We start from the raw sequence: 22889 nt of genomic DNA on the forward strand, positions 1-22889 counted from the left end.
ACCTTTATAAGGTACCGTCTGGACGGTGATGGTGATAATGTTCCACTTGATTCCACTTCGACTGAGACGTAACGATCTCCGATTGCGAAAGATGACAGTTTTGTTCCAACTGGGTGTAAGGAGTAGGGTTCATATAATACATATTGGGGTTGCGATCATTTCAAAAATGGCGCCGTACACAGATTTGATAACATAGATTGTTGTCGGTTTGCTTCATCGCTTTGTCTTGTGCAATGCATCCCCGAGCGGAAGACAATTGCTATTCAATTCCACCAGGTCCAATATCCCGACAAGGGTGTTGGCGATACAAATGCCCAGGACTTGCCAGTTAGCATCCATCCTTCAACTCTCCAACTGCCAATAAGTTTTCAGATGACAATGAGATAGCCTATTTGCCGTCTCTATATCTTTCAATTTACCCATGAAGTCACATTTCAATGCAATTCCTTGAGCTACGGGCTGCTCCTGGTGTGTACACCTCCACGATCGTCCGTGGCGCAGGCTGTCAAGCGGATTCTTAGGAGAGAGTTGAAAGTCGTCCAAGTGAAAGGAAACTGAGGTAGAGGATGGTGCCTTCTTTCCACTGTCTTGTGGTGGACGCGTGAGTCTATCGCACCTACCGTGACTGTTTGCAACAGGGAAGTTCTTGTCATCCAACCACTTGGGGAAGTCACGGTTGGGCTATACAGGATATGCTCTTGACGTACGGATGTTTGAGGTAAATATCCTCTGTTTACCTCTACAGACCGTCTCTTTGACTCTCCCGTCTTTTACTTGTGACGTTACTCCTCTCTTCTTCCCAGGCCCGAGCCATCTCTGACTTCTTTACATCCTGCGTGTACATTTGAGGGAAAATGGTCATTGCTTCGAAGAATGATGACGTGATTTACCACTGGCTTTCAAAAATTGACTCGAGAAATGAATCCTTCCTTCCAAAGTCCCCTGTCACACGGCGGAAGAATTCATTAAATATGAAACACGTCGACAACTCATGCGAAATACGAAAAATAGGAAATCGAAGTGGTAAAGACGCAGAATCCATTGACAATATGAGCTCCCCTCATATAGACTACACCCGGGTTTTGCCGTTTTCAGACCTTCAACAATTAATAGCGGGGATGAACGGCAACAAGGAGGCCCGAGGCACGCTTTCTGGCGCGCAATGCCGGAACGATATCACGGAGTCTGAACATTTGACTGATACACACAAAAAGGTTTATGAGGATGAAGACGCGAAAGGTATTCTTCACTTGCATCCTATTACGTACAAATTGCATGCTGATTTTACGGTCATGAGTTGGTTCTTGTCTATCTCGTGGCGAAATATTTAACGCAAGTCAACCTGCGGAACTTGCACATCGGGAAAGCATGCATGGACCCTGTGTGAGTACTACAAATAAAGCTCGTTCACGGGAACGTAGTTCACAATCTCCTTGTGCTCTATCACAGCGCAAGGTTCTTACCAATGAAGGCTCGAGAGAGTCTAATCCGTTGCTACCTAATGTCGTGCGTCGATGTGCCTATGAACGCCGCCTCAGATACAAAACTCGGCCGGATCGGTATCAGCTAAAAGATACAGGCGGTTCTGCAATTCCATCAAGCTCTAAGGCCAAGGCCCGGAAGTCATTAACAGCGGAAACAAATATTAATAATGTCGTCGAGAATTTATCTAAGGACAGAAGCAACCCGTCGTTTCCATCAACTCCTGCAGGTGTTACTGAACGAGGAATTCACAGAAAAAAGAGAAGGCAAGGAATTACACTTGAAACCAGTTTCAAAACTCACAATGTTACTCAGAGGCGTCTCAGTGTAAGTGACCCTATCACTGAAATTTTATTTTTGCTAATACTCAGCGCTTAGTTACCGGTGAATTATGGGATTGGATTTCTTAACAGAGCGCGAGGCGGGAACAGTGGGGGTGAGTTAATACTTCCTAACACACTCACTTTTTGCTAACCATACGAAATTTAGTGCCTGACCTTAGCTTTTCAGGGATGGAATTTCTGACAAATGGGTTCAAGCGTCAAAAAAAGCCGGAGGAAGCCGAATGTGTTCAAATGAAGCAGGTAAAGGAAGTGGATGACTCTGGGACAATATCTCGATACTTTTCAAAACAGCCAGTAGAGCCGCCAATTCCTCAACGTTATTCAACTGAGAGAAATGGTCCTCAGGCATCACGACAACCTAGCAATTTCCTATTAAACCCAGGGGTTGGTGCGCACGACCCAACTGGTACCGAGCTGCTAGCCCTGGAATCAGGTGCGGAGTTGTCCATGCCAAACATAACCGCAAACTCCTTCCGCCAGGCTAGTGTAAACCCGTCCGAATCTGCTTCCAACCCTTTCTGGAATCAGGCCAACCGGGCTACACATTGGCTGCCTCAGATTAAATCCCAGACTCTTGATGCTAGACGTGCAATGTTGATGGCTGCCAGGACAGCGCGCACTATTGCAATGCTTGACCAATGTAAAAAGGCTGTACAACATGCAGCTCAGATGGTGAGCAACGAAGACAAGCACCGAATCGACATGGAAGTTGAAAGAGACTATCCAATTCCCAAACTGGTCTCTAAAATTTCGTTCCAGGATACGAAACGTGCGATAGAAGAAATGATAAGAGGGGAGAATCAGTTCCTAGCTGAAATCTGCACTGCATTTGATCCAGAAATCAATGATTTCAGGGATACATCTGAAGAAAGACGTGAGGTAAATGGTATGTATAATCAATATTTTCTATTGTGAGTTAAATGCATCACAGTTCAGGCTAATCTTTTATGAAAATTGAGGTTCTGGCTCTCTCAACACAACAGCAAATCCAGCACCCGATTCCAACCACAGTGGCCCTTCAATTATCCAAGCCACATCTAATGACTTTCAAAACCGGCCCTCGCTTGAAGAGACAAAGAGTTCTCTGAATGATAATCGAAATGCGGCTTCTAGCTCTAATCACAACCAACATCAGTCCAGAGCAAATGAGTCTGTTTTGAGCATGTCAGGCTCCAGTACTATCCCTAATAACCGAAATACTGTACAAAGCCAGCCTGAAGATGGCGGGCTTCTGTCTCAGCAAAAGGAGACCCCGGGATCCGGAAAACTGTCAGTACCGATCCTCGACTTGATTCAGGAGCCAACTTCAAAGTCCATGGTGAATCCTGTACAATATTTGTTAGGCAAAAATACGAGCAACGACATTCATCTGATAGGCAATTCAGGCGGTAATAGGCTCAAGAACATCCATCCACTCAATAGCGATAATTCTGAGATCGGTAAAGCACGGCCCCTGGAACACAAAACAGGAAACATACACCCCTCATTTCTATGGAATGCGCCAAACCCCGAGCAGCCTTTCAAACCCGGAATAGAAGTCTCTACAGACGATATTCTCCTCGATCTAATCCACGAAGAAGGTTCCGCAGTCGGTGTATCTCAAAGCCGTAGTTCTACGAGAGCCCAATGCTTCCGAAATTGCCTTGTTCCTCCACAACGATATCCTTCCCAGCCATTCTGCTTTAATGGTCCAATTGCTTCAAAAAACCCATTGGAAACTAATTCCAATAATCCAACCTGGTGGACTGAGCTGGTTAATAATCCGCACTTATCTACAAACAATTCATCATACGTAAACGGCGGTAATCGACCTACAACACCCGCATTGAGTATGCGAAGCGAGTTCCCTAATACCCAGAGTTTGGATAATGATTGGGTAGCCGAAGGCTACCTAGCAAGCTTTATTGAGCCGCAACTTCAGTTTAGCCCGTCTAGTATTCAACACGCTCATCGGCACTCCAGCTTTCTCCATGCTACGGCTGGTTCTCAGACTCCAAGATCGGTACCAGCCATTCCCAGATCTAGGACTGTCCCCCCCAAAAATCCCTGGTACAATAACCAATATATTCCTTGGGGACCATCCAACGAAATCCACATTTCGCAACAAATTCCAAATCCGCACCCGCCCTTTGCCCGCCAAGACTTGTCCCCCGAATCAAATAAGTTTTCTCGTGTTCCGCCGACTTTTCTTCCCTTTTCTCACCCCAATAAACTTCATTGAATATATCCTGACTTCTCAACCTCTTGGACTACCAAAAGTTGCCTTCGGGACGTTGGTTGTTCTTGTTGGCCATTGAACAACATGCTTTTATTGTATACCTAGCTTGGCCCCCCTTGTCTACTCCAGATTGCCCCCAGGCCCATTCGTACTTTTCATCTATCACACCTATAATCACTCTCCGCTCCTTTTCTCTAATAGTGCACAAAGTGATATATCTACACACAACAGAAACTGTCAGGCTGAAACTATTCTGCCAATCACTCTTCGCTTGTTGCTTCAATGGATGTTATACATCATGATGGTAATGAACAGAAATCCGTTCAACAAAATTGCCACTGAGGGAATTATTCTATTAGCTTGCATTGATCATAATTAGAGGCAGTTAGCTATGCTGGGATTTGATTCAGGTACATTATAATCCAGGAACAGATTGAAGTATATTGGTAGCCCTTATCCACCGGACAGTTGAATTCAAATCATTTTATTTTCCGTTTCCTCCAAAAGTGGTTGAATAACTAGTCATACATGGTCCCAACAAAAATGCGTGCTGACACAGTGACCAAGCCGAATGATGCACTTGCAAAAGTTCTCCGAAAACCAAACTTCATCATGCTCAACGAAGAGTAAACACGTATTGCAGCTGTGTCTTCTGCTCAGCCATGTACATGGTGTATACGTAACCCATCCGCCGAATGGGACGGGAAAGCATGAACCGCTAATGTGCGAGACAAAGGGTTCACCTTCACATACATTCCACTTCACCACCTACAAAATAACCAATTACTTAGGAGAGTGTAGAAGCTGGGCAGCTTAGCAGATTATTTCCCCAAAATGGAGTTTGCCTCTTTCCTAGGTGGATTTCTAATCTCGCCGGGATGCCAACTGTTGTCGTGATTATGCACGGAAGTAGATGCAATGTAGGCTCCCGAACTAATATGCTTCTTACGTACTACAAGTTGCTGAAAAGTGGCTTTTCGGAAGCTCCACTGCACTGTCTCGGAGGAGTTAAGGAGCAAATCCTATATCAAAATGAGGAGGGATGGAAATTGCTTTTTTTTTTTTTTTTTTTTTTTTTTTTTTTTTCAGGGACAGGTTGCCATATGAAGAAGCCTGATGATCAAAGAGAGGATAGCCGGGGGGGATTGCCGAAATAAAATGAAAGAACCAGAGGATTTCCAGTGGCAATAATCGCCAAATTAATAACAGCGGACAGGCGATTGGCACAGTTATCGCTTGACTTATCCAGAACTACTTGAGCAGGAGAATAAAGTTCTTGTCTGTCAAAATATGAGGCGACTGGCAATTCAGGTTGTCATATGTAGAGAGACCAATGTACGGGCAGACTTCAGCCTCCGGTTGTCTTCGGCTTATACTTTGGTATATTTTGAAATTTTTTTTTTTTTTTTTTTTTTTTCATTTTTGGTCTTTCTATTGGGTAAGAGTTCCTACAGCGTTGAGAAAGGCGGATAGCAACGGTCTGATGCGGGACTGGTTTGGAGCTCTTGATGAATCGAAGCTCTCTCTAACGAGGGAAATGTGCATTGTTACACGAAATCAGAAAAAAATTGAGAGTACCAGATTCGACCCGTGCACACTGCTCGCGTATGTTGATACTTGTAGCACAAACTTGCTCTTATGATGTTGACCTTTGATGTGTCACTTGCACAAACCATGTGGGTCTGGCAAGGCACCACAAGGACGGGAAGCTAAAAGATTATTTGACGGGACCCACACGCGATCAACCTTAAAAGTTTAAACCTAATCCAGAACTAAAGTTTGACCCAGCATCTATGTACTGAACATGCACCATGGTGCGCACTAGGCTCAGGGCCATATATATATATATATATATATTTACAAACTTTTGCCCTTAACAAAGAAAAGACTCACCTACTGGTAGTATGACTGCACAGCACTACTCCATTGGCTTGCTTTCATAATTGCTGCTTGGAGAATCTGCACCCAAGAGCGCTGAGAGAATACTTAATATCTTCGTATAGGATGGTATTGGGTTTACGGCGTTTCAGTGTCGTTGACGTCGATTGCCATCGCTCGTTATGTCTATTTAGAGAGATATTTTGATATATGGTCGTGGTAGCTAATCCTGGTTGACAAAGAGCCACGGCAGAGAATTATGGAATGAATAGCAGCTAGATGTGCCCTTTAGGCGTTTCTCATCGACAAAAAGATTAAAGGGATGGAAGGTTGTTGCACGGGATAAAATTGGCAGTAGCAGCAGCGCTAATCAAGGAAATCAAATTAATTCATCAAAATTTAGCTGCATTATATCACAGCATGTGATGAAGTGATTGGAGATTACACACCTTTTCTTGAACATTAATCCACACGAAACATGTTGGCAACTAGTATGTTGGAATCGTAAGACCTTCAATGCTATAGCATTTGTTGAAGCCTCTGGGCAGCATCTGAAAATCACGTAATAATCCGATGACTGTTCTTTGGTAGAGCTAACTCCAGTAGATCATGCCCCCAAAGTTCTAGATTCCTGTTGAAGAATATCCTCGAAGTTATTACACAAGCCTCTTTTTGCCTGAAATACACATGATCCAGGCAACCAAAACATAAGAAAATCGTCCCTTGGCTATTTGGGGGAACGTGGTGGCCAGCCACTGAGACTAAGGAGTCGGATTTTCAGGCTATCTCTTGCCTTGTCAGTGTAGATCATGGGCCAGAACAATCGAGCTCCTCAAAGGGAGAGTTGCTGCTTTTTGCTGGTAAAATGTGTTTGGGAAGAGAGTTGAGCCGCATAGCCTGTATCACAAATACGTAGTAAAAAGAATACGCTCGACCTAATGTAATATGCCCAAGACGGGACGGGACGATCAGGAGTCGAGGGTTATCTCCGCGGTCTAGACTACTATTGCTGTTCATGAGTCCAATATTAGTGTCATGATGAGGGATGTTCATTGAGGAACTCAGCTAGCAGTGTTATCCCGATTTGACGACGAATCGAGATAGTTGACAGGCTGACTGTTGATCGCAATGTTACAGCAAAGGCCCCTCTCAGCGGTCTGGAAGAAGGTACTTTGATCATCCGGCCCTGGCTTCGCTCTTCGATATTTGACGTGCTGCGAAAGTTTCAGCCATGGGCTTTGATCTCTATTTCATGTTAACGATTTTGTGGTCTAGAACATGGAGGCCATCGATCACCGCTCTCACTTCTTATTTGTTCCGGAGAATATTCGATCTCTTGGAGACACATGAGCTTTTTATTGCTCATAATTCGTTACAAATTCGCAAGACAAAGGTCGAAACCTGGCTAACGATGAAGGATTAATCAACTCCAATAGTATTTATTGTTACCTAGTAGCGCAAAGGTATATCAATCTGTGACCTACCGACCTTTCTATCCTCCAACAAAAAAATCAGTACTCCGCATGGAGTACAATAATAGAACAAATCTGCCAAATATTTCATTGTCAGGCATAGAGTCTTGACGACTCAGCGGACAAGTTCTAGACCCCAGATGAAGTGTGGTTGGCACGAAAAATTTCCTGCTGCAATAATTGGCATCCCGGTTTTGAAGTTAACGAACATCTTCTGATTCGTAGTTCAAGATTTCTCTTGGCGTCTGAGTGTTTCATCAAGTCGAATAAATAAATAGACAAATAAAAAGTAATCAAAGTTCGGGATTTGGCGACTTGTACACCGCGAGGCACCATAGGATAGCTAATTAACCAGACAAACGGACGGGATGCCGTGGCAGGCCGAACTAACTGCGATCAACCTTGAGATCATCCACGGTTCCTTAAAGGTCCAGATTCACGAGCAATTGCGGCGCAACGTGCGGAACGTTGCAAAGAACGATGGATGCGTCAAGCTGAAAAGGGACCGCCCCACCACCGTCTAGCTTGCTCTCCTAACTGGCTAGCACTCATTAGCTAAATGTGCACTTCCGAGGAAGAATCGTAAGAAGCAATGCGACGACTCCATGCCACAGGTCATCACGACATCAGAGCGCAATCAATTCCGAGTCCCACGCCACCCGTCAAATTACAGGATCCCAGGTATACCATCCCCAATGTATCGTACGGTACATATACAAGTTTGTACACAGCATAAGTTGTTTGCCGCCTGGATCTGTCCAAAGATGCGCAGTTGCCGTCTTTTGGCTCAAGGCCTGGCCAAACCCGTTTTCCTGCAGAAAATAACAGAGGTGGAGCGACTGGCGATGATAATAATGCAAGGGACCGCCTCTCCGCTGTCAAGATGCCAGATAAACGGGTCGTCCGTTGCTTGAGCAGAAATGTCGCTCTGAGGCCACTTTGTCTTAACCTCACTGCTCTCGCACAAAAGTGAGTGGTAAGTGAGAATCAACTGAAAATCCGACAAGCAGCACACTATTAGCTTCCACAGAACATATTTTTCAAGTAGCCACTCCCTTGCTGCTCCATGGCATGGCTGCCTCCTGTTCCCGTTTAATGTGGTTCTGTGTAAGGGCTAACGTCGATTCTATGCAGTCTAACGCAAGTGCATCACAAACTCGTGATGATTTGGCACGAGTGCTTTACCTCAGCATCTTGAGGAGAAAGCAAACATGGCTGGGAAACTTCAGGGGAGATGGCGCTTTTGCCCCACAGTTCTCGCGCATAAATTTACGAGAAAGTTTCAAGTTTTGATTGGGTATCAATCCCTAGTGCCTGAGCGAGGCTATTGCCCCTATCTCACCCTGCTTCCTTGTCCATCGACATCAGTAACAACATGAGACTATTCGGAAACAGCGCACATTGTAGGTGTGTGCCTTGCTCTTTCAATGCTGAAATAGCTTGTTCTTAGTTGAGGGTGTTATCAACAATTGAATCCCAAAGGCTTAGTGACTTCTACGCACCTCAGCTTTCCTGAGAACCTACTGACATCAATCACTAAATGTCAAGCTGACCGCCTCCCCCATACCGCACTTTCTTTTTTCTTGGAACTTCTACTCCCTCTTACGACAAATGTAATTGCTTGTTCCTAAAGCGATCAAGTTTCACAAGAGGCCCTTACGGCCATATCTTGCTTGAACGGCTATTGCCCATTCATCTTCTTCGAAAAACAACCCTTATTTGGCCAGCGGAGCCTAGATTTATGGTCGAACATCACCAATTATGCCCGGGGGCGAATCTCCATCAACAATTTCAGTATCTTCAGTATATGAATGATAGATCGGGGTACGAAAATAACCAAACAAATACATTCCCACCATAGCTCACTGGTCTGAGAATTAACCGCAGTCCATTTGACTACCAGGCTACGATGGTTGATAGATCAGACAATTGAACGACGTTGATTTTCTTGTATTGTCAAGCAATGAGTGGTCAGAATTGCTAGAATTAAGCCTAGCTGATGTACTGTGCATGGGCTTTACTTGCGACTTTTGCTGTTCAGAACATAAATTCTAGAAAGCGGAGTCTAGGCCTTTTGACTTCTATGTTGTACCCTGAAAACCCGATTGTTTGGTTTGTTTCTGCAGCTTTCCATTTCGACACTCCGACATCGACATATCTGGAATGGAGAGCTCATCTCGCTTATCTCCATCGGCGGAGCCTAATATCCAAGGCTCAAAAATTTATAATACTGTACATGAACTGTACATTACAGACCCTACTCGAGAATATGCGCATCATTCCCACAGACCTCTGATCTGCGTTCTCTGATAATTTCTGTTCTGGCCAGGCATCGATGTCTAATATTTCTTGGGCTTGTTTCGTACCTTCGCATTGCTCCCTTCGAAGGGTTCGTGGCTTATTTCAAGCGCGCCTATTATGCTATAAGATTTTTAGCTTCCCAGCGCAAAGAACCCCTCAAAAAGCATTTTAGCATCTCGACTTACCAATAAAGGGTACGAGTGAAGATAATTCAAAAACTGGATTCTCGTGCGACCATTTACGCGAAGAATGGGTCAATATGGTGGGCACTTCAGTATTCTTCGCATGCAGTAGTATGTCCCACACACGGGAACCGAGCGCCTCATCAAAAGAGCTAATTTACTGAATGTTTACACAGTTTACTGTCGTTGCCCTCTCGGAGCTACAGATCATTAATTGCCTGACTTTGTTGCAGCGGTTTGCAAATTCCTTTTAAGGATCTACACTGCCATGTCGATTGCTGCCGTTGCCATTTGCAAAGTCTTCCCACCACACTCGAACCGCAGACACTACCACTTGCCTAATTATTTGAATCTCATAATTTTAAATTCCATTTACGGGGTGGTGGTTAATAGGCCGACGTTACCCTGCCCAGTCGTTAAGCATCCACTCCAAGTTCATTTCACCTTCAACTTTTATATCAATTTCACCCTTTCAACTTTCTCTATCATCTTGTTTAAGTTTCATGATACCGGCACATCTATCGAGCTCTAAACCCAAGTTCTTCCATTTAAACGTGTATTCTCTCATCAAACATGAGTAAACTTGAGAAACTCGAGTTGACCGAGGAGAGGTTGGCACTGCATAATAAGCTCTATAAACCGGTACATTCCCACCCACTTAAGCATGCTAATAATGTTTACTTATCAACTTTCCTTAGAGTCCGGAAACCCACTCGAGACATGCGAGCCAGCTGGTTGAAATGGAGAGAATACAGATGAGCTGCTTAAAATCGGCCATTGATTTGTTTAAAGAGGATCGATTGTCAACATCCTCTCTACCAATTGAACTGGAATTTTCTCGGACCGCGGAATCACTCACCAGCCTTTTTGAAAAGGAGAGCGAACCACTCAACAAGAGCCCCCTCGAGCATCCATTAGAACGGTACTTGACGCCGGGTGATCTAAGTGAACCCAGCTACTTTGCGATACAGGCATTAAAGGAGTATGGATTTGAATATGGGTCACACGCCTCGGTTGATGCCAGGAAGAGACTGGGGCGCCTCAACTATGAGTCGGCAATGTTGAATGCCAGAGCAGCGCAGACGGTAAATAATACCTGTGATAATCGTAAAAGGTAAATCGCCATAATCGTTCGAGTTCCTTCCCCTGTGGACTCCACTTTAGACTAATCCAACACTGTATCAGCAGGGTCAAGCAGTCCATTACGAAGAGGTAACGATTGCGCCGAAGTACAACTGAATTTATAACTATAAATGGATGGGTCTGGAAGTCCAAATATTCTGTCGTTTTTCTCGGGGTTTTTTTTTTTTTTTCATGTCTTCTCGCTTCACCCCTTTCTTCAGATATTTCCCCCTTCTTCCTACTTTTACACCCCCATTTTCATGGATTCGGATGGGATCCAGGCTCCAGATGACAAGTAAACAAGTAATTCCTAAGACCAACAAACGAGAGAAAGGGCGGGGATTTAAAGAAAGGAGAAGAGAGCGAAGTACACGCTGATCCTCTGTGCCACACTTCACCTACGACGCATCGACTGCGCCACACAATCAAGCTGATCAATACCACATAATCTAGTTACCGATCCTGCGTCAATTTTCATTCGTCTTCTTTCTTTCTTCCTGCCACAAATGATGGTGTGTGTTTAATTTAGTTGCTCGACGCATTTCGAATGCGACATTTCTCTCTCTCCCTCTTAAATATATAATGCAGGCATAAAGTTGCTCTTCAACCTATGCCATCACTATGATAGTTATAACCTTGTAAACATCTACTTTCTTGACACAATTGGTTGTAAACTTATTTGAAGTCCAAGCTAAGTTTGAGCTCAGATTTTGCCAATGATTTTTTTCTCTCCGAGAAGCAGACGAACATATGGAGAAATCTCGTCAGAAGTATATCTCGGGCGGGGCGCGCTAGCTTTTCGCAAACCCGGGGAATTTTTTAGACTGCCTCACGACGGAGCGACAATATTTGTTCTGGAAGCGGCGGGGCTAAACTTGGGAAAGCATTATTATTCTGGTTTAGGGCGGCAGCAAGTGTAGTAATTGAAGGGTCGCCAGTGATATCGCCTTTGGCGCTCTCAACCGTCACAGGAAAAGACAGTACGAAATATTTCGGCATCCCAAGCTCGCAACTATGTCTGGAAATTAGAGTGATCTTTGACAGATCTTAGCCAAGGATATATTATGGGTCCATCACAGAATCATCGGTTTTTCTCTGTTTCGTGAAAATAGGGAATGGAGGACACTGCCTGCAGCCAAAAACGTTAGTCCACCAAAATATTGAAGGTAGGTTGAGGCTCCCCAGCGATGGGCCAGCCGGACATCAGTGTTGTAAGCTCTCGATAAATTTCCCGGGAAAAAAGGAGAGTTCGGCGAAGAACACAGCCTGAATCGTAATATGAGTACCAAAGCTAAACCGCCTCCGATGACTGAGTTTCTGGGCTTTATTGGCTGTTGTGTCGTTGTTTTGGAAGTGTTGGACGCATTTCTTCCGCCCGAAAAGATCATCATCAAAACATTACTTCCGGTTTTGTGTTCCTTCAGCCCCACCCTTTCCGGTGCTGGTACCAGTAGCTTTTTTCTTTTGCCGCCAGTTGCATTGAGTCTTAGCTGAATGGCTAATAAGCGTATTGAACTGTGGGATGCTGAGCTCCGTTCGTCCAGGCTTTACTGTTATGCTTGTTGAAGTTGACAGCCAGCAGGGATGAGATTACATGTCACCAAACCCAGAGAAGTGTAGGACTCCTTCCTTTGTGACAACCCACCGGTTGATTCGAATGGTGCCTCTCCTGCTGCGCCTCAAAAAAGGAATCTTGATGCTTAGGATCATGTTACAACATTGGTTATGCAGGAAAACCACAGGACATAGTAAATCAAACCGACAGATTTGATATTGATTTTCGAGGTAACTTACCTACTCTCATTTAGTAAGTGACACAGCTATAGCACTGAAAATTTTGCAAAAACGTGTCCCGTTCCTACCAACCCATCTGCTCGCTCCTGATCTTCGAAAAGGAATTAGGGTTGTTTACGTCACGTGAAATACAGCCGTCAGCACCTTGAGTGACCAAAGTTCAGGCGTAAATTAAATCCAAGGCAGGAAGTTGTGCAACGTACTGTATATCTTGCTTCTGGCAGCTCACCAAGGAAATGTAAAAGGCAATTGGTAGCTTGGGCTAAATTGCCTTTGGGTGAACTCCGCTGCACAGATGATAAGCCCCGGCATTCACCTAGCAGGACAGAATAGCGCAAATTTTAGCTAAATAACCGAAACAAATGCGTCGTGTGCTCTGTATGTCTTGATGAGCAAACCGAATTGTCGTGCTATTTTCACCTGTACTTGACCTGTGTAAACGAAGGGGTACGTCCAAAGTTTGGGCGAGGGCAATATGAAGATAGCCATGTGAGAATCTCTAACAGAATACAGCAGATTTAACTGCGAGTAGCTGGTGTAGACAAAAGTTGAATTTATCTTTTAGCGAGAACTTATGTTGTTTGCCTCCTCCCTTCGCCTCAAGGTGAACTTCTCAGTAGGCTCTCTTTCTGGATGAATGCAAGCTATACGATACACTCTAGCCTCAATCTCAACCATCAATGGATACACCAAGTCACATGCAACGATGTTTATCAAGTCGATATTTGATGAGCTTTCCGCTAGGAAGGTCTTCTGCCACCTGAACACGTCACTTTTCCAAACACGGGCTTGAGGCGTACAAAGAATTCCGATTATGTTTTGTTGGCTCCAAGAAGTGATGGCCACCTGGGAGAAATGGCGATGATTGTCAGGACGCAAAAACCGCTTAGCTGCTGCGCTGGGCCGAGCGGCTCAAAGACGCAGAGTAAGCGCCGAGAATCGCTTGCGATGGGGATGCCGGGGGTCTCATGATTTCCAAGGTTATGGAGAGTAAAATAGTCACGCGAGAAAAGGTTTGGCTTACTAGGATTATTGAGGCGTGCGGTTAACTCGCCATTCCAACAGCGGACAGCCTTTCACAACAAGGGCGTCCAGGGAGCAAACAGGCTGGAGTTTATGGGACGATTCATTTATCCGCCTCACGAGAGGTGATAGAGGCTTATTTTGAGAGAAGTCTAGCTGAACATTCCCAGGAAGGCAGAAAAGCACCAGAGAGTAAGTAGCCTTGGGCCGATGCACATACATACGCCTGACAATGCTCAGCCAGGCACCGCGCATTGGCTGCCTCCATCCCTGCTTCCCTTACATGAGTCCAGCGGCCATGGGCGCTGAGAATGATCCCATTGAAGCGGCTCAACACTCGATTTAATCGCGGGAAGTCTCTTGCTGTTACGCCCTCCGGGTTTTGATGATTGGTGCTTGCTCCATTTACAATCAAAAACATGGACTAACGAGCTTCATTAGAAGGTCCCATTCTGTCCCTGAAGATAGCGCTTCCTCTGCTTTCTGCTGCCCTCAGCTTAGGTTAGAGTTTGGAAATTGATTCGCTAACCCTCTTCCACTACATTAAACGCACCGATGAAGCGTGAGGACGAAGTGACTCCGCAATCATGATTCCAACAGCGGTGTAGCCTGGATTTTCTGGTTCATTCCACCCCGTGTATGTACGCGATGCTTCGTGCTAGAGATATACTGGCCAGTCTGGCTCCGCTCGATCCAACAATTGGGCGCAAACCCAGTGAAGCCCAATCCAATGAACCCTCCATATTGCCAAGCCCATTCCGCAACTGCGCACCCACAAGCGATTTCCGCACCGTTAGCCGACCACAGTACACCCTTCACTGGGTAGTTCCCGGGATTAATCCCGCTCCATAATAATATATATCGCTCCAGGCCAAGGGAAATCATGATTCGATTTTTTCACAAGCGTGCTCTGCTATCGAGATTCCCCCACTCCAGCAGAAGCAAAATTTCCTGCACGTCCCTTAGTCAAACGTCATCTTTCTCAACTCAATTTCCATTCGCCCGCCTACCTGGCTTCGGTCTTTGACGACATTATCTTCACGAGATACTATCGCAACCTGCAAGAACTTGATAAAGGGCCACACGTGGTCCTAAAAAGAGTCAACTTGGATCTGGACGCTGGACTGCTAATATCGCACCATATGGAGCCGGAATCGTTTTTTTCCATCGCATGAATTTAACCCCTCTTGAGCAAATTTAATGTCGACAATCCGGGACAGAGACGGCCGAACTATAGCAAACAATTCCACATCGCTTCTGATTTTTGCTAATCTGTCTCATCCAACCATTGGAATCACTCGTGGAAAGGGGAGATTCAATTTCTCCCCATACGTACAACAGAAAAAATGTCAATCGGACACCCATCAATTGCCAATTTCCCGGACTATATTGGAAATGGATCGGCCCAGCGAACATTGCCGTATAATCGATATCGTACCTCGAATTTGGATCCCCTCCAGTCTGACGAATCCCAGATTTTGAATACAAGCAGATCCAACTTTGGGCAAGAATATATGCCAACAAGTGATCGATTCTCCCATTTGATGGCACTAATGCCACCCGGTTATGATATATATGGAAATTTACCTCCGTCTGATTTTCAATACGGAGGTCTTCAGAATCCTTATTGTGATTCACAGCTCGGGGAGGCGTTCAGCCGGAATGTAGGATATCCACAAAACCTGAATCCAGGGACGGACCTAGAAGACTCTCTGTTAGAGAGCGGGTTTCAGATACCTCATTGCCATTTCCAACCTTTCCAAGCTTCGAGAATTGGATCGGCGAATAACACAGACATATTTAATGGCTGGTTTCCTCAAGAGCCATCGGACTCATATCCCTGTCCTGATGGGATTAATATAGACAAGCATTCCACATCGATTGGACAAGCCACTAAAGTAGCCCATCCGCAAACGGCGCCAGAAGACGGCGACAGTTGTACAGGTCATCGGGTTGGAAACGCACCATCCACCGAGGACTTGAAACTCGAAGGTACATCGAAAAAGGCATCGAAGGGGAAAGGAACTAGGCATAATATCGCTTCGAGGTCTTTTCGTTCAGCATCATCAAAAAAAGAAAACCGGCCGAAGGAAGCGAAATGGCCATTTATAGCTCAAAAATTCGATACATCATCTGGAGAACCTGAAGCCGTGGGGACAAAAAGAAGACGGAGAACGGCGGAGGAGAAGCGTGAAACTGCCCAAATCCGGAAACTTGGTGGTGCTTGTGAGGATTGTCGTAGAAAACATCGCCGCGTATGTTCTCAACCGTCTACCCAAAGGGCCTGGCATCATGGCTAACTAACGTCGGATTTCTATTTAGTGCAGCCCGAAGCATCACCAACGGGGCACTCCGCTCTCAACACAGCACGCCACAAGTAAGTATGTTATTTCGATATCCCGCAACAGGGTGGTTCCTTCAAGCGCGCACATGCAGAATGACCTGGGCTAACAGCATAATAGACTCGCCCCAGTTGTTCATAAAGCCAGTCCCGACATTTCCAGGTTACTCCCATGGCTTCTATCCGTCGATCGGCAACATGTCCATTACCGCATCCACTCCAGTGGCACAACAGGAAATTGATGCCGCAGCACCATTAAGTCTTAACCATGCGACATTTGCCACAGCAAGGATGGGAGCCAATTCCGCTAGAATCACAACTAAATAGTGCATGGTACAAATAGGTTGTCCAATGGATTTTTCTTCTTTCTCAAGGGGGATATTAAAAAAAAAAAAAAATACCGGAAATGATCGTACGTCCCAGTCCGCGGCGGCGTTAGCTGATTGCCCCAAAACCAATACATTGACAACAACTGGCTAACCTTCGACGGTACGTATCATTCTTTAGAAACGCCTTTCTAAGGATCAACGAACCATCCTCGGCACAGCTTCTAACGGATTTCCAATCTAGTGGGCCACAAGCAGGGCGACCTGAATCGAAGCCCATGGCGGATAACAATCTACCAAGCATATAAGGAATAATCATTTCTCCTCGTTATTGGAAGGAAATTGTATATCTCTGAACTCGCAGTGATTGGGGTTTTAGGCGTGTGTATCTAGGAAAGATTTCAATTTGGGCGCCGGCGCCGAGATCTGTTCCAGACGCCTTATTTTTAAATTTATACTTTATATGTTCATTTGTCGTTCAACATTTCAAGGGACTCATCATCTGAAATTAGGCAAGGTGTTAGTTCTCTTCCCTAGATAACCATGGGCAACCTGGATATAATATTCAAATTGGACATTTTGTATGAGAATCTATGGCGTCTATCTTCTCATGTGTTAGTACAGAATAACTGACTGGCAGCAGCGCCCTGCTTACCACATATTAATATTTAATGCATATTATATTTCAATGGTGTCACAATGGAGCCGCAGCTTTAGTAACTCCAGCACTCCGAGCAACAGCCTTATTCTGCACAACAATTTCCACAGGGTATTTCCATTCCATCATTCTTGCCCATCCTGCAAATGAACACAAATTAGTTAGTACGTAGAAAACGAAGTGAAAATGAGCTCAGATTCCTTTCATTCACGATTCTCATAACGTAAAGAGGATGAATGGGGCAGGGAAAGCAATATATGGATTCCATTGGATCCGAACGTACCCCAGTACGCACACTTTCTTCCTAGATATTTGCCAACAAATGGTATGATCACCATAGTTAAAAGCAACTCCAGCTGTTGTATACTTTCTTTCCACTCCCTCTCTGCATCTGACTCCTCGTCCCCATCGCTGAAGTCTCCCTCGAGGGAGGAATCGGACGCGGAAACTGAGGGCAAGGACTCGACTTCATCTTGATCCGAGAGTGAATTGAGTCCTGTGGCTAACATATAGGATGCGGATGAAGCGGAGGGAGAAAATGAGGAGCCGAAATTGGAAGATTGCAGAGGTGACGATGACATGGTGGAGGTATTGGCGAGTGATCAGAATCTCAGAGATAAACCAGGGGATCAAGCTGATAGAATCGACTGCGAAACAGGGTGGATTACAGCTAGAGGAGAGAGAGAGGGCGCGGTATTGCACCGCAGTTATACCGACAGGCGCATCGGCCACTCAGACGCTGAGGCAAGGTTTGCAAACAAGTGTCAATTTGCAATGCCCTGGATCTCAAGCTCGTCCTGTCCTCTTCCTCGACATCCTTGGCTACGGGCTTTGGGGAGATCGGCTTGGGTATCATGTGATGTAAATTTTCAGTCACGTGTATGTAACAATTTTTGAGTTATCAGTCGACTCGTTCCAGCGATGAACTGAACCCTCAACATCCAAGGCTTTTCTCGATATCTCATCTCATTTCCGTTGTCTCTGCGACACCTGAGTATATTATTTACGCTCCAGTACTGTGTTGCGGGCTTTCTAGGACAATAATCATGGCTGATGCGGTACGCGCATCCCACAATTTTGCCGATGACACCCACATTGATGTTTTTACAACCTTCCATATCCTTTCTAGCCTGGCTGTGGATAATCTTCAATGCCCCGCCCCAATAAAAGCTGCTTCTTTATGGCATATGAAAGTGACCACTAATTATTTTGCTGTTCAGGACGCTCCCCTTGTCGAAAAAAAGCACAGAAAATCCGTTGCGTTCAGCGAGGGAACAACAATCATGGATGCGAACGGAGCAATCTCTGAGGCTAGCCATTCCGATGACAAAACTACTGCTGAAAGGCATACTGCTAGTATGTCATGATCCCCTCAGCGGCCCTTTTCTTCTCGATCTTAGTTTTCCATTTTGCTAATGGTTTCACACGCGCAATCAGCCTCGCCCGACAAGGAAGTGGACGAAGTAACCGAGCTTTTCAAGGGTCTTTCGAAAAAGAAAAAGACAAAGAAGACGAAAGATGCAGATGCCGAAGCTAACGCGGACGGCGAGTTTGACCCCTCGATGATGAAGAAGAAAAAGAAGAGCAGCAAAAAGGCAGCCGACGGTGACTTCGAAGCCAAACTCGCGGAGGCAGGGCTGGCCAGTGAAGAAACCGCGCCAGAGGAGAAACCGTCGACCGAGGAGATCGTCAGCGACATCGAAAACGGCAGAGGTATCTGGGCCCACAACGCTACACAGTCTATTCCATATAACCTGCTCGTCACTCGATTCTTCACGTTGATTCACAGCCATCACCCCGATATCCTCTCAAGCGGTTCCAAGTCCTACAAAATCCCTCCACCGCAGTGTCTGCGTGAAGGTAACCGGAGAACTATCTTTGCCAATATCACCGATATCTGCAAGCGAATGAAGCGGTCGGAGGATCACGTTATGCAATTCCTGTTCGCGGAGTTGGTCACGAGTGGTAGTGTGGACGGAAGCAGGAGATTGGTTATCAAGGGTCGATTCCAGCAGAAACAAATTGAAAACGTTCTGCGAAGATACATCGGTGAGTGGACGACATTTCTATCCATTTAAAATGATTAAATTACTGACAGGATTTGTTAGTCGAATACGTCACTTGCAAAACGTGTCGCAGTCCAGACACGGAGCTCAACAAGGGAGAGAACCGTCTTTATTTCGTTACATGCAATTCCTGCGGTAGTAGACGCTCAGTCACTGCGATCAAAACTGGCTTCCGCGGCCAGGTTGGAAGACGGAAGAAGCAACAGGGCTAAAAATGCATACTTCGTTCGGCGTCCAGATTCATGGTTCACTATGACCTGTTCTTTTTGTTATAAATCCTATGCAATGCGCTCTCATGATTTGACCGAGTTTATTTTCATCCACCCCGATATTACTTCGTTTAACGATTTTCTGTTGTCTGTCCCTTGTTCGTTTCTTGATGGGGAAGAAAAGAACATGCCTCTCCGTGTCCTTTTTCAACCTTCTTCGTTTCATAATTTTACCTCGCAAAAGCAACAGTCCCATGAATTGCCGTCGTGATCACCAAAATGCTTTTTGGCAACTCACTTTCAATTAATTTCCTCCCTATTCTCTTCGTTTCTCGCAACTCAAGCTTTATGTTTTCTCCCTCCATAATGAACATGTATGTGTCTTTAGAAATTGGGCTACGTTAGAAAGGGAACACAAATATGGTAAGGGAGATGAAGGTATATTTGGGCGAAAATTGACAGAAAGAAAATGGATTTAGACTGAGCAAAATTCGAATGAAAATACGACTGATATACTTCAAAAAACATCCCCACGCGGTTCAATAACACAGTGGTTACGTGAACAGCTAGCACACGAAGTGTCAGAGGATGATGAACTCGGTTGAGGCGGATGGAAGGCGAAGACAACTGGGTATCCATGAGGCGGATACTGCTTTTTATCCATGCGAAAAGAAGGGCGCTAACCTTGGGTTATACACAGACAATCTTAGCACATGTCGCAAAGTTTGGATCGTGAATACCTCGTAGACTCTGTTAAATAGATACGGCCTTATAAAATAGGCATGTACCCGTCCTCTAGGATCGGGAGTCTACCCCTGAACCTGCCGCGACTCTGCTGAAGCTTTAACTTCCGCTCCGATCCCGACTCGATGCCCATCCACGAACCACACACAGCTGCTTTTGAGACAATTGAACATGCACCAAAACAAGAGGGTCAACCTTCTAAACGATGAAAGAGATACAAAGATACCGCCATTGCAAGAGTTCTTCCTGCTATCCTTGATTCCCTCAACCGTCAATCTAACATTATATAAAGTTCAATGTCCTATTCTGTGGCCGATATGGCTTTGGCAGACCTTTGTATAAAACCGTCATTAACAAAAGAATGGAAGTACTTTTTTTCTTCTTCTTACTTAACCTTTCATCGATACTGAGTCTCCGGTGCAAACACACCAGTGCCTGTATTTCGTTGCGACTTCTTCATAGTTCGGAAAAGCCGGCGGACAGCAGCTTCTTGTTATTGGCCCAAGCAGGCCCTCAACAAGTAAGATGCAATAATTGCTATCCTGGTACGGATCATACAATCCCCAGCATTCACTTCAGGGGCTTTCGAATCAATGTTATGTTGACTCAGGGGGTAGGTAGAGCAGGCAAGAATAATCCCATGCATGTTTCAATTTTTTCCCGAATGACGGCCGAAAGACTGAGTTCCGTCGGATTCCGGCCGTATGATGTCAGGCAGATCTGGGACATATTTTACGGGACTTCACCACTACCACAGGCGAACGACGGGGTTCAGCAGCACCGGTTGGCGAATACGATGATATTGAGACATGCCGCCGTCAATCATGACTTCAGCGTACTCCTTGTCACATACCTTGTTGGGGGGAAAGGGTTGAATGTTTTTGCATTCGTGGTAGATGTAATTACTTGGAGGATTGGAGTGCAATTGCGAGTATTTTACAACTTTATCTTCGTGTGCAACGACCGCCATCCATGGGCTTTCGACTCCAGAGGAGTGATAAGTGTGCTTCACGAGCCGATATCATGGTTAACATAGCCAACTACCACAATCTATATTGCAATGTACTGATAAGGACACGAGGTGCCAATTTCTTTGATTCCTAATTTTTATTTTGGTCACTATGGCGTTGGGAAGAAAGCGCCCCCGAATATCAAGTTACATTGGATGCCCAGCTACCAACTCCGTACAATTTGATCCATTATGGTATGATCGCTGAGGCTGAAGACTCTATCTAACATGTTGTTCTAAACCCTGGTGATTGGGAAGACGTGGTTTGCTCATACCCTGTCGCGCCGTTGGAACTCTTTTACGAGTATTCAGGAACCAACCCACAAATTCGAAAGGTCAAAAAGCGTGAAAAGTGGATCCTTGTTTCGTTGGAGCAATTTCCATCGTCAGTACCAAGATCTGGCTGATCTTGTGCGGTGGAGTTTCCTGAAGGAAACTCTAAACTGGCCCACACATCATCCTTACTCTCCATTCCAGATGGAGATTGAGGAGGCGAAGTTGTTGTTGCCAAAGCAGAGTAGATGTGGTGGCTCAAACGTGGCTAGCGGTGCGGTATATCCCAATGGCAAATCTAGAAAAATGGGTTTTTTCGCTTGCAAGAGTCGGCAGGCGTTCCATTTAGTCCATCTTGGCCATATGTAGTTGTGATCAGTCCGTTGTTCACCACAGGACTTGGTGTAGTTGACTTTGGTCGTTGGCTGTTGGGCTAAGATGTGGTGAGCGCCGCTAGACAATCAGAGAAAGTCTAGGGCTCCAATAACCACATGCCCCACCTGCCTGAACATCCAAGAGCAGCACAGGGAAGACGGACAAAATGTTGCGAGAACGAACCTGCTGACGCGCTCTGTACTTTCTCAAGAAACGGAGGATAATTAAAGAGAAGCAAGGATGAGAAAGTAGGGGCAAAATACGAAAAAAATGATAATTTACGTAGCATACACACTCTGGTCTTGGGGGTCTTGGCTATCACTTGCTCAAGACATTGGAAGAATGACGTCTACAGTGGCACGACGCCCCCATTCCACTATCTACCAGTCGGAAGGTTCCTAGAGCGAAGAAGGAAACCTGAAGACGATGTTCCACATATCAAGAACTATTAAAGAATAGGCCTTCAAAAACAAGGACGACAAGTCACTGGGCACCCGCCGGATCTAGCCATCTGCCAAGTTAACACCATTTCACAATTGGTCTAGAAGCGTATCTACGAATTCGAGAGAGGTCGATTCAACTTTTCTGACTCTGCTCGAGGAGGAAATCCAAGGCCGCACGATCCGATCGAGAACAGCGGGGAATGTACGGACTCCACACATCTAATTATTACATCAACAACGCTCCTGCGGCTCTAGATCGGCCTTTGCAGCCAACAATCTGTAACCTCTTGGCCAGCGCATATCTGAATCCCTACGTCAATGACCCTTGGGAATTTTCGGCGGAAAGGCACGTGGAAGAACATATCCTCGCTTTTGTTCATCCAACAACAACAGGTTGATGCGTTTGTGCCTATGGTGGTGTCACGGTTTATCTTGAAGGGGCGCGATGTAGGAAGGCATCCAAGATGTAATGCTGACACGGTTATGGTGATGTGTTAATTCCAACGGCAACCGATTCTGTGCCATCTATTGAACGCACTTCTTTCCCGTCCTTCTTACATGGGCGCAATATCTGTGTTGGTTATGGAGGGTAGGCATGGCGCTTCAAAGCGCGGTGTGCTTTATTTTCC

The 22889-nt window shown here is 45.4% G+C and overlaps 8 protein-coding genes across 8 annotated transcripts; 7 read left to right on the forward strand and 1 right to left on the reverse strand.

The window, feature by feature from the left end:
- Positions 1–854: 854 nt before the first annotated feature.
- Positions 855–4047, forward strand: HCBG_00224 (uncharacterized protein; the record flags this gene model as incomplete). Its single annotated transcript, XM_045427274.1, has 6 exons — positions 855–1239; positions 1298–1383; positions 1450–1809; positions 1861–1918; positions 1972–2712; positions 2786–4047. 6 exons carry the CDS (start codon positions 855–857, stop codon positions 4045–4047), a joined length of 2892 nt encoding a protein of 963 aa, XP_045291249.1.
- A 2820-nt stretch (positions 4048–6867) lies between these two features.
- HCBG_00225 (uncharacterized protein) lies at positions 6868–8687 on the forward strand (the record flags this gene model as incomplete). The annotated part of the gene is made up of 7 exons (XM_045427275.1): positions 6868–6915; positions 7060–7089; positions 7359–7385; positions 7775–7852; positions 7982–8075; positions 8213–8295; positions 8529–8687. 7 exons carry the CDS (start codon positions 6868–6870, stop codon positions 8685–8687), a joined length of 519 nt encoding a protein of 172 aa, XP_045291250.1.
- Positions 8688–10450: 1763 nt separating this feature from the next.
- On the forward strand, positions 10451–11116 carry HCBG_00226 (uncharacterized protein; the record flags this gene model as incomplete). Its single annotated transcript, XM_045427276.1, has 3 exons — positions 10451–10519; positions 10576–10962; positions 11063–11116. The coding sequence occupies 3 exons, from the start codon at positions 10451–10453 to the stop codon at positions 11114–11116; spliced, it is 510 nt and encodes a 169-aa protein (XP_045291251.1).
- A 4503-nt stretch (positions 11117–15619) lies between these two features.
- Positions 15620–16484, forward strand: HCBG_00227 (uncharacterized protein; the record flags this gene model as incomplete). The annotated part of the gene is made up of 4 exons (XM_045427277.1): positions 15620–15626; positions 15680–16071; positions 16139–16193; positions 16279–16484. 4 exons carry the CDS (start codon positions 15620–15622, stop codon positions 16482–16484), a joined length of 660 nt encoding a protein of 219 aa, XP_045291252.1.
- A 693-nt stretch (positions 16485–17177) lies between these two features.
- Positions 17178–17722, reverse strand: HCBG_00228 (uncharacterized protein; the record flags this gene model as incomplete). Its single annotated transcript, XM_045427278.1, has 2 exons — positions 17178–17281; positions 17425–17722. The coding sequence occupies 2 exons, from the start codon at positions 17720–17722 to the stop codon at positions 17178–17180; spliced, it is 402 nt and encodes a 133-aa protein (XP_045291253.1).
- Positions 17723–18103: 381 nt separating this feature from the next.
- HCBG_00229 (eukaryotic translation initiation factor 2 beta subunit) lies at positions 18104–19935 on the forward strand (the record flags this gene model as incomplete). The annotated part of the gene is made up of 4 exons (XM_045427279.1): positions 18104–18199; positions 18362–18497; positions 18579–19190; positions 19250–19935. 4 exons carry the CDS (start codon positions 18188–18190, stop codon positions 19417–19419), a joined length of 930 nt encoding a protein of 309 aa, XP_045291254.1.
- Positions 19936–20824: 889 nt separating this feature from the next.
- On the forward strand, positions 20825–21196 carry HCBG_00230 (uncharacterized protein; the record flags this gene model as incomplete). Its single annotated transcript, XM_045427280.1, has 1 exon — positions 20825–21196. The coding sequence occupies one exon, from the start codon at positions 20825–20827 to the stop codon at positions 21194–21196; it is 372 nt and encodes a 123-aa protein (XP_045291255.1).
- Positions 21197–21281: 85 nt separating this feature from the next.
- Positions 21282–21811, forward strand: HCBG_00231 (uncharacterized protein; the record flags this gene model as incomplete). The annotated part of the gene is made up of 2 exons (XM_045427281.1): positions 21282–21344; positions 21428–21811. The coding sequence occupies 2 exons, from the start codon at positions 21282–21284 to the stop codon at positions 21809–21811; spliced, it is 447 nt and encodes a 148-aa protein (XP_045291256.1).
- Between the last annotated feature and the right edge of the window lie 1078 nt (positions 21812–22889).

Source organism: Histoplasma capsulatum (genome assembly GCF_000150115.1).
Source record: "Histoplasma capsulatum G186AR genomic scaffold supercont2.1, whole genome shotgun sequence".
NCBI lineage: Eukaryota > Fungi > Ascomycota > Eurotiomycetes > Onygenales > Ajellomycetaceae > Histoplasma > Histoplasma capsulatum.